The 10,418-nt window shown below is 38.3% G+C and overlaps 1 protein-coding gene across 9 annotated transcripts in view; it reads left to right on the top strand.

Annotated features, from left to right (window-relative positions):
• Positions 1-10,418, top strand: part of LOC111253430 (uncharacterized) — a 440,857-nt gene that overhangs the window by 427,266 nt on the left and 3,173 nt on the right. Inside the window, exon 1 of one of the 9 annotated variants that reach the window (XM_022812790.2) lies at positions 9,663-9,842. The exons of the other annotated variants lie outside the window; for them this stretch is intronic. Within the exon in view, the coding sequence (XP_022668525.1) occupies positions 9,805-9,842 (38 nt within the window). The 5' untranslated portion in view covers positions 9,663-9,804. Of the gene's footprint in view, positions 1-9,662; positions 9,843-10,418 lie in introns of those variants that run through there. 9 annotated transcript variants of the gene reach the window in all.

The raw sequence follows: 10,418 nt of genomic DNA, 5'->3' as shown, positions 1-10,418 counted from the left end.
TAATAAGGTGTTATTTGTACTTTTTTTTTTATCCTTCTGCAGTTGAAGCGAAGTTCAGTAAATCGTAATTCTACATTTAGTGTGATTCATTGAGGTTTCTTTAGATTCTTTAGACTTCCGATGAACAGCCATTTGCCATCATAGGGTTCCTACAGATTTCAACTCGATCTAATGTTCCACTTTGGTAAGATCATGTAGCCTATGGCAAAAACAAACACTTCCGGATTGCTTTTCAATGTCTGGTTTCTAGACGCCGTGTGTCTTGCTCATTTGGCTCAAACAGCTTCTTTTAGATTTCGTGACTCTCGAACTGTTGCGCCTCTACAATGGAGTTGAGAATTCACCTTTAAGTGCATGTGTTTATGTATTTGCCTTGGGGCATTTCCTCTTCTTCGCACAGAACAAGTCATCCTTTTGCTAATATGTCAGTTTTCTAATTCGGCTAAATAGCTAAATTTAGAAGTACAGCAACGGCACCACTTTTAGGCCTATTACGTGATTCCGCAGAAACGCAAGTGGATGGACTCATTTGGACGGTTCGTGATATTCGCGCTACAGAATCTTACGATAAACAGGTTCGACAACTGTTTACGCGTAGTCCACAGCTTCCTTTAGAGGAACGTTCGCAAACAGATTCCACGATCATCTTGAATGTCTTCCATGAATTCGTTCTCTTCCGTCATTTCAGCGGGGACCTTGGGAAAATCAAAACATGTCCTTGGTGTGCATCCGCATGAAAGCATCTATCTGATAACCTCAGTGAACCATGTGCCGTTCGCACGTATTTTTAAGCTCTGTAATTAAAGCACTTAGTATTAATTACTAAATCGGCGATCGGTCAACCTGCTGAAGTCATTCTACGACTGAATAGTCTGTCAGCAAATAAACCCCGCAAGTACTGCAAGCAGAACGCCAGTTGCTAAGCCTAAACGCCTGCGTCCAAATCGCATGTAAATAAACTTTTCAGATTACGTTGTTTATAAGCAGACCGTTTCGGAGGCGTTTGCGAGTGGCATAAGTGCTAGTAGATAAAGGATCGTCAGGGAAAATCCACTGAACTGTGTTCCTCGGTGCTTTCATCAGTCGAAAACGTAATCTCGGTGAAAGTGCTAGCGTCATTCGAATAGGAATCGGTCATAGAATCGTCAGTAGGTGAAAACCGACCTTGCACTGTAGTTGGGGACTGTAGAGAATTAGGAAACGTCTCCTGTTCGGCAGGATTAAAGTGAATCTCTGTAGCTGGTTGCGCGGCTTTCGAAGCCTCCACTAAAGTTAAAAGTTCAATTACCTCCTTTGTCGTTGTGGCTTGAGTCGCAGGCTTCGTGAAAAATACTAGAAGAGCAGCTATAACAGCAAAAATTGAAAGTACAATCATTATCACCACAATTACAGAACTAAGTACGTAACATGGCCGACCACGGAAGTGTGGCGATAGTCCACTTAAAGTTTGTGAGAAAGTTATCTGACTATTATCTAACTTCGCAACAGGAATTGGCAATCCGTGTGTGGGGGTTGCAGGAGCGAGGTTGCTGACCCCACGTGCAGGCGTCACAGACTTTTTGCCAAGGACTGGGGATTGATTATTCGGTGATTTAGATATGCGCCGCTTGCTACTCTCAGTGATCGTCGATGGTGTATCGGTTTCACCATCTACGTTTTCTATTCGAGCGATCTCGGTCATCGTCTGATTTTCAGCGATTTGTTTTCTTCGTTTTTTTCAAACTCCCAATCGAATTGTCGAACATTTGGCTTTGCTGAATGCTACCGCCGAACGATAAGGCCATTCATAGGCCTCGTTTCGCAGAGAAAAAGATGCTCCCAAAATTGTTGATAGACGTTTAAATGAATTGTATCGGTTGCTCCTAAGCGTCTCTGTTGTATGGGCATCGATGGGCACTTTTTTAAGCACTGAAAGCTTTGAAGCATTTTTTCAAGGCTTGTCAAGACAATGAACACTAGTACAGCTTTAAAAAGAGTGTCTATAAGAAAAAAGGCGTATCGATCAGACAGATCAGGTTTTAGGTACTCTGTACATAACGGTACGTTTGCTTGATTCGCTTTTAGCTGTTTGAGCTGTTTTAAAGTATTTATACATCTGGTATTAGCGAAGAAAGACATAAAGAGCGAACGAGTTGTTTGCAAGGCTTACAACTATGTTTGACATAATGACTGCTGGTATATAGGGTTAAAAATTCATTTTAAATAGAAATACAAGTTGTTATAATTACACGCACTAAAAACACATATAAAATTGGCCCTGAGATATTTTGTGCGCCCGTATCGTAAGAACCAGGTAGTGATAAACAGCGGGGCGGAGGGTGGTGGCAAGGAAAATGGGCACTAAACGTTGGTTGAATATGAATGACGCTTGCTCAAGGCGCATTAATATCCCTAAAGGACGCGTTGTAGAAAAAATTACAGAACTATAAATAAGCTATGACATTGCAGCAGCTCCCACCTGCCTAAAAATGGAGAGAAAGGAAGAGTATATGAGATAACATTAGACACATGTTAACCTGATACAGCAAATATATCAGGCCAATGGCAACTTGATAATAAGATGCTATGCGTTCCCTTAGACACAAAAAGGACACAAGGATGGTTTACATAGACTGCCAAATAAATCTAGACGGTTAAATTTATTTAACGTCAATCTCTTTATTTCATATTTGCTTGTTTCCGCCTTTATATGAAAGGTCTTTGTGCAAAGAGGCCTATGTCCCGTTTTACTAAAATATAAAAATTGATCTGTTTCTATAAAAAGAACGAATTATGCAGAAACATGCATCGAAATCACTTTAGGGCCTTTTACACAGAAACCCTTACTTTTCTGCTTGAATATTTCCCCAAGCCTTTTTAGTCATAGCTTTGGCGATCATATTTTTCTATTGAACCAGTTATGAGTAGTAATAATAGGTCACCTAATTTTAGTTGGCTGATTTCTAACAAATATATCCATATACTTGTTTATACTTAGTTATTGATTGATGTTTAGTGTGAGCGCTTGCCTTTATATAGCAATGTAATAATTTTTCTTAATATACAATAAATAAACATTTTTCCTATATAAACACAAACGGTCGATTATATATTTTATTAATTAAAAAAATCTTAATTGAAAGATATACATCCTTTATAACGGTGTAAGCGATAGTAAAAAGAAAGAACTAAGACAACTTTAGCAGCTGTTAGACCTAAATAGTATCGGAACCACGTAAACAAGTTCCTATAACAATAATTGAGCATTTCCAAGTTGAGTCAACAAAATAAACAAAAGCTATATATTGTATACTCGTATTTTGGAATAAGTAATTTTAGTAGTACGCCGGTACTATTACGAATTGTATTAACAAAATGCTCTAATTTGTAATTACGTTCAAACAGCAGTGTACTCGAAATCCTAGGCTACTAGGTTCCGTGTTTTAATTTATCATGATATCTTAGTCGGAGAAAGTACAGAAGGAAGGTGGGTTCTGCATAGAGGATCTTACAAGGCATACGGCTTCTGTGCCTGTTGAGGTAATCAGTACAGCGGGGATTTCACTACTTATGTAATCAGGCAGCCATGTTCAGGCGCAGGATTCATATTTGAATCAGTCTTTTTCTAGGATTCCGGCTTCCTAACCCATCGTCCAATCATTGCTACATAAGCATAAAGACATATCATCAGCTATCTTTACCTTGCTAAGAAAAAACCTATCTTCTTTTCATCGTTCGTGGCAAAATTAATTAAAAAATAACAGAACTTGTTAGTTTAGCCAATTTATTCTGAGAACTTAATTTATCCTGCGGCATAGCCTAATTGTAAATGAGCCTGTAGCTCTGGAATCAATTGCTGGCATATTGCTAAGAAGGTTTTGATTAACTACAAGCTGCTGACACGAAAACTAGCTTTATCTCTCAATGTATAACATTTGTTAATTTCAACCCGTGACCTGTATCTAAACGTATCCATGTTCAGGAAAATACTTATGTGAACTTTGTGCTCGTTTACAGTTCCGCTGGCACAACCGAAGTAGTAAGAAAAACTTTGGTGGTCAGCTTTCTCGTTTTTTTTTTTGTTTCTTTGTATACGACTTGATTGTTCCTCATAAAAATCACATGACATTTGCTTAGAACGTTCCTACACTGCAGACTGGGGAATAGCATGTGATGTCACGGTGCATTTGCATCGATGATCGTTTTTAAAGCTTAACTAAAGGGCAAATGTGACGGACCCACAAAGAGGCGCATTGTACTGTTTCAGGTTCTTGAAGACTTTATGAAGACTTGCGATGTCTTCATAAAGTATGTAAATTAATTAACAAAGTTCATTCTTATTTGTAGGCGGGGTTCTCTAATTAGACTGGGTAGCGATATCACCCACACACATTTTTTATTATGCACACACGAGATATTGACAACTTAGCTGCCAGACACGTTTCTTAACGCTAGAAGGACTAGACCTGGATATACCGTTTTAAAATGCTCTATGAGTGTACTATAATACTACGAACGTACAACCCAAACCGTTCCTTCGCAGCCACGCGTAACATCGCAAATTGATCTTCATACAAAGTAAATATTAGAGAAGGTAGTAGATTACGTGTCGACCCATTAGTTCAGTTATTAATGTAAATTATCTTGCAGAAACATAATCGGAAAATGTAAAACTTTAACCAATTTCTTGTTGCCTTCATGTAATGGAAGTAACGCCGCTTTTTTTTCGACCTAATCAGCTTAGTTGTCCCATATCGGTTCATTTAACGCGAAGCGATTTGCACTGGAAAAAAGAGCAACTTAAAAATTTACTATAAGCCTACGAATCAAACACCGAAAGGCCAAGTTGGACATATGGCAAGTGCCTGAAGCCGGCTGTATTCACACCACAGAAAAATCAACAACCACAATAATAGTAGTACTATTATTATTAAGCATCATATATAAGAGGCGTCGGTATCTATTTAACATGTTCTGTTACAAAAATTAATTATATATTATTTAAAAAAAAAAATAGCGTAAAGAAAAGTTATCATATATATATAAACTTTTCTTTACGCTATTTTCGATTTGTTTATCTTCGGGTGGTAAGCTCATAGATGTAGCATACTACAGCGAGCCAAATTTTAGTGGTTACCACAAAATCCGGGCGAGAGATTTGCTTAAAACCGCAAAGATGGGTAAATAATGCATTTGCGACGATGCCTTTTAAATTTTGGCGCGGTAACCGAAAAGTCATCAAGATCCCAAAAACCGCGTACCAAAAAGATTTCTGTTGCTTGTTAGTTTGACGCCGTGTTTATTAGCTGGTATTAATGACTCTTGGGTTAGGCCTACTTATTTTTATTATTGGTTTGCTTAATTGTGAAATTAGTATACAATGAAAAACATTATCGTGAACATAAAGGAAACGCCGTTAGTTTAATGGCAAGGCAAATTTATCTAACGGACAACCAACGAATGAAGCTTTTCATTACAAGTGATCTTGCTGACATTTATTGCCAATATTTTGTAATAAATCGACAAACTTAAATACATTGTATCGATCCCGCTAGTCAGGATAAAAAAAGGCGAACCACTTTTCTGGGGTCGAAAGAAAGTGGGCTACTTACGATGGTCAACCTAAATTTTGAGGAAAATTATAAATCTCTATGAATAAATATTTCGAGTTTTAAGTCCGATACTGCTGTTGACCAATGGTCTCATATTTGCAGCAGTTCCCGGAAAAAAAAGCGATCTAGGTTTGATACTCTGATTGCGCTTGTGAAATTTTCGTATCTGCATGCTTGTAGAAAATCTTTTTACCATGAAGGGAAGCTGAAGAAAAAAGATTTTTCAAATGGCATAGTATGTTGTGTTCTCATGGGGGCGGCCAGTGCCTCAATGCTGGTGGTTTCAAGCTAGGTTACGTGATTCCAGCCTAACCAAGATCTCTAAGATGTGACAATTGTCTTCATCTAAGATTATGCTGATACGATTCAATCTTTGCTTTCTAGCCAAGTACATATAAAACGTAGTTTTTCTAATAAGCTTTTGTAACCCCAAAATTCATAGTACGCGCTTGTATGTAATAATAGAATCAGAATGAAAAATATTTCATTTACTAAACATTGAACGTTGAGCGTGTTGAATACGCTCAACGTAATTACAGGTGAGATAACAGCGTTTCAAGCCGTAGCTAAATCGTACGAAACGAGGCATAACAAACCGGCGACATTATTCTCTAGCAAAAGTTTTAACATAAACGTGGGTAGAATGTAATAGATAATAGCAAATATTGTTGGCTGCCATTGAAATCAATTGAAAAGGTTATTTGTTAGATTTTATTTTCTAGCATATCGATCTTATATATTTAGGAACTGAGATCGTCGAAAGATGGACGCGATTTTTATAATGAGTCAGTTTCAGAGCGAGACATTATCTAACTGCCGGCCAACTAGATGGCAGCACAGGTCCTACTATTTAGAAACATAAGTCGTAAACATACAACTATTGCAATTGTCAATGTAAACAAGGTTACTGGCTCCTTTACACTCCTTCGAAGCTGTACCATTTTTGCAACCCAAATACGAACTTTTTTCCGACGGGTCAGTTTTCAATCCGTCCACTAGTGGGCTGAGACGTAACTGAACGGGATATGGTACGGTAACGCGCACGCCGTAAAAAAAAAGGCCAAATCTATGTCAACTACAAGTCAAAGTTGAAAGAACAAGAAGATCGAAGTTGCGTGCCGCACGGACGTGAAATTGAACGCCGTTGACAGTGAACAGGTCGCATAACAGATAGGCGTACTTGAAAAGACTTGAAGCATCTTTCTATTCAGACTCATCACTAGAGGGAAAAGGCCGACGAAGCTTGACATCGGTATAGTTTGATGTGGATGCCAGTTCGTGCACTGCCTAAGCCATAACCGACAAGTGTATACTGGAGCACCTCCTATGTTTTGACCACTACTCAACAAAAACGCTTGCAAATATCCTACAGTGAACATAATTCAGAATTACCAGCACAATGATTTAAAGTACGCAAGTATACTTTAAAAAAAAGGCTTCATTTAAAGTGAGATAGTAGAATTAGTATTCAAGGCTTCATTTAAAGTGAGATAGTAGAATTAGTATTCAGTATAAGACGTAGTACAGTGAGAAGCTTACTTACGAAAGAAATGTACGTTTAAATAAAGAACGCCAATGATGTAGATAAATTGCCAAAAAATGATAACAGAACATAATTTCTTATAGTAGCTAAGAAATAATAATGTTATGAACATTACCATAGAAATGAAAAGACTGCACCGCTATATAGTTTGTCGTTCTTTTATTTACTATTTCTAAGTGTGATTATTTCTGAAATATCATAAAAGTATTTATATTGATTGCCCTGTTGAAAAAGTATTTATAGACCAAAATTGATAAATAATTTATATATACGCCATTTTCGGGGCCATTATGCTCAAGCTATTTCTTATAAAGTGAGTATTAAATAGCAATATCAATTTATCAAATGTAAATGTTATTCAGTCTATTTTTAGATGATCTATTTTTGCTTTTTGATTAATTTTTTTCCTTCATTTGTTAGCAGAAATTAATCGAACCCCCGTTTTGATTTAGCTCAAAGAGAATTAGTTTCAGGTTTTAATATTGAATATAGAGAACTAGAATTTGCTTATAAATTAGAAGAATTAGAAGAAATTAGGAGAATATAATTTTTGGCTGATAATAACTTTATAATTTTACACATTTTATTTATGAGAGGATGCGGTTTTTTTGCCGGATGATTTTCTGCCATCTTTCTGTCCCCCATTCTGTGGTCTTATATATCTTCTATATTCCATGCATTTCCAAGGATTCCGGACTGAAGATAGCGTAATCTTTAGATTCTTCTATTGGAGCTAAATTAACACCATTAAGGAAGTTCTGCAAAAACTAAAACGGATGGTGATGGCATGATCTTGCAAGCTTTCTGGTCGCCAGTTTCGGTCGATATTTTTTAAGAGCCTGCCTGCTATGATCTTATTAGTCTTTTACAGCGGGTGTCTATGTCAGTCAATGCTTTGCCAGGCGATAGGAGCTCATAATGACACTTCAAATGGTTTAGAACGGTCTGGTGGTAAATGTTTCGTTGCTTGGCGATGCCATAGCCACTCACACGTTGATCTTGCTCGGCTTCCGCAATAATTTAATCAATTTTAGCGCATCGATTACCATACAAATATCACAATATATATGACCTTAAAGCCATCTAGCTGGAAAAAAAACGCTCATTACGTTTTCAGCAAATAAATAGATAATTTCACATATATATATATATATTCCGCAGATGGTCTGCATTATTGTATTTTTCGCTTAGATTTACATATTGTTACGCCTGGATTGTACGTACATAAGCAACCCCTGCTAGTCTACATTTTGTACGCTTTTTTAGGTTTAAAATGAAAAAAAAAAAACTAAAGTGTTCAAACGCGTAAGTTAACGACGAACTAACTGCTAGATTAGTGTCACTGCTTCAAAACAAGCACATTTTTCTGATGTCCACCACAGAATCGTTAGAATGTCTTTGCTATACCGCTCTTTGCCTAATCTTACTAACTCGTACCTCCTTATGTTTGTTCACAACTTTCTTGAGCTCGACTGGAGCCTTCATCATTTATCGTCATTAATATTGTTTCGTGCTGGCTTCCAAGCGTACCCTTTCCTCACTGTTTACTCGATGTAAGTATACTTCAAGGACTTCACGCCAACCCTGCGTCGGCATCACCTCTGCCATCATCAAGCGGACTATTACCATAGTCGTTATTTTTGCTAAACTAATTATTAGTTTTTTTTTTCATTTGGGAATTCGTAATACTGACACTGTTCGCACGCAGCGTATCATTTCCGTTCGCCGGCAATCATAAACAGTTGCGTGTTACGTCGAGGTACTGTGTACGTTCGTTCCGTGCTCTAATGCCGCCGGGTGGTTTGTCGACATCGAGGACGTCGTCCAAAACGATCAATCTTAAATTGCAATTGGAAACACTTACCAAACAAAACGGACCCGGTGACCAGCGCTAGACGGCTGGCCGCTTGTTGAAAGGCTTGCACACGGACGATGCTGCCGTTGCGCCTTACGTGAATAAACCAGACGTACGTTCTCGGTCACAACTTCGTTCCGATAGAAAGACATGAGATAAAACGACAAACGAAAATATTGATTTACACGACTAGGCGATTTCTGGATTGGCAGTAGGGACGTCGTTATTTAGCTTGCAATTTCTTTACTGTTGTAACATTTGGGCGTATGCATCTTTTAATATAGATACGTTTTTTGACGTTTTGTGCATAGACGATCGCGGTAACAGTAAGCACGATTGCATTGGCTAAATCCTAATTTTTGGGAAAACCAAAGTATGTTTATTCTCTGTAACTTGACGTCACAGACATGTGTGTTTTAAGCCAGCCGTCAGTATATATAAACGCGAATTGGCTTAAGCTCAATAGAAAACAGCTCAGTCGAAGGGGTGGACTCGTAAAGGTCCACAATATGGCGTGTATGTCCTCGTTTTTTGCTCTTTTCACGTGCTTTAAATGGCGCACATCGTAGGAAACTTGCACCTCAATATGTGACCGCCAAAGTAGTCATATCGACGAGCACTTGATCAGCCTCGATCGTAACGCCGTGCAATTTGGATGTCTTCAAAATGTATTTGTGCATTCACGTTACACGTAAACACTCAGAAACTGCTGGCAGCCGTTAACATCAACAACACGTACAGCGTCTCCAGGCCTAAAGTTTCTATTCTGTGTATGTCGCAAGTTCCTTGAGCGTGCTTATACCGAGTAGAAGAGAATGATGATTTCGGGGCCAAGCTGTTCAACGCCAAATAAGTAAACAGTTACTAATGCCTTGTGTTTATTATTTTGTTAACCGTACTTAGTTAGAAGAATAGATTTAACTTCAAAATCGAGTAAAATTTATGCCTTTGACGAGGCAGAGTTTTTTGAAAGAGTTAGATAGAGTTGTGGTCAAGGTAAAGTCACGTAGGGCTCTGCTGTGGCGACGACTTCAGAGGATGCCCATCTAACAGACACTTCGGAACAATGTCGAAGGGGCTTACTCCAATGCTGCGTGGACTGGTGGAAACCTCTGCGTCCGTAACAGCGTTCAGGCTATATACACTTATTCGGGATGTTATGATCACGTTCCGGTGGTTCAGTCGTGCATCTTAGAGGTGGGAATGTTCACTAGCTCCGCTCGATACTACGAATCCATCCATCCATCCATCCAGCAAGCGGTATAAGCCAATTTTTGCTTCTTTACACCTGAATCAGCCTCGAAACAAAAAACGACCGACCTGTAGCAGTTATATTCACTTACCTCTACTATAAAATAATGCGCAGCAACAATAGGTGCTATTTGCTTGGGAAAACGTACGCACTAGTGGCAACGCGTCACAATATCGC

This window comes from Varroa destructor, unplaced genomic scaffold, assembly GCF_002443255.2.
Source record: "Varroa destructor unplaced genomic scaffold, Vdes_3.0 BEIS01000006.1, whole genome shotgun sequence".
NCBI lineage: Eukaryota > Metazoa > Arthropoda > Arachnida > Mesostigmata > Varroidae > Varroa > Varroa destructor.
Note: the sequence above shows the minus strand (reverse complement) of the source record. Positions and strands in the feature narration are given on the sequence as shown.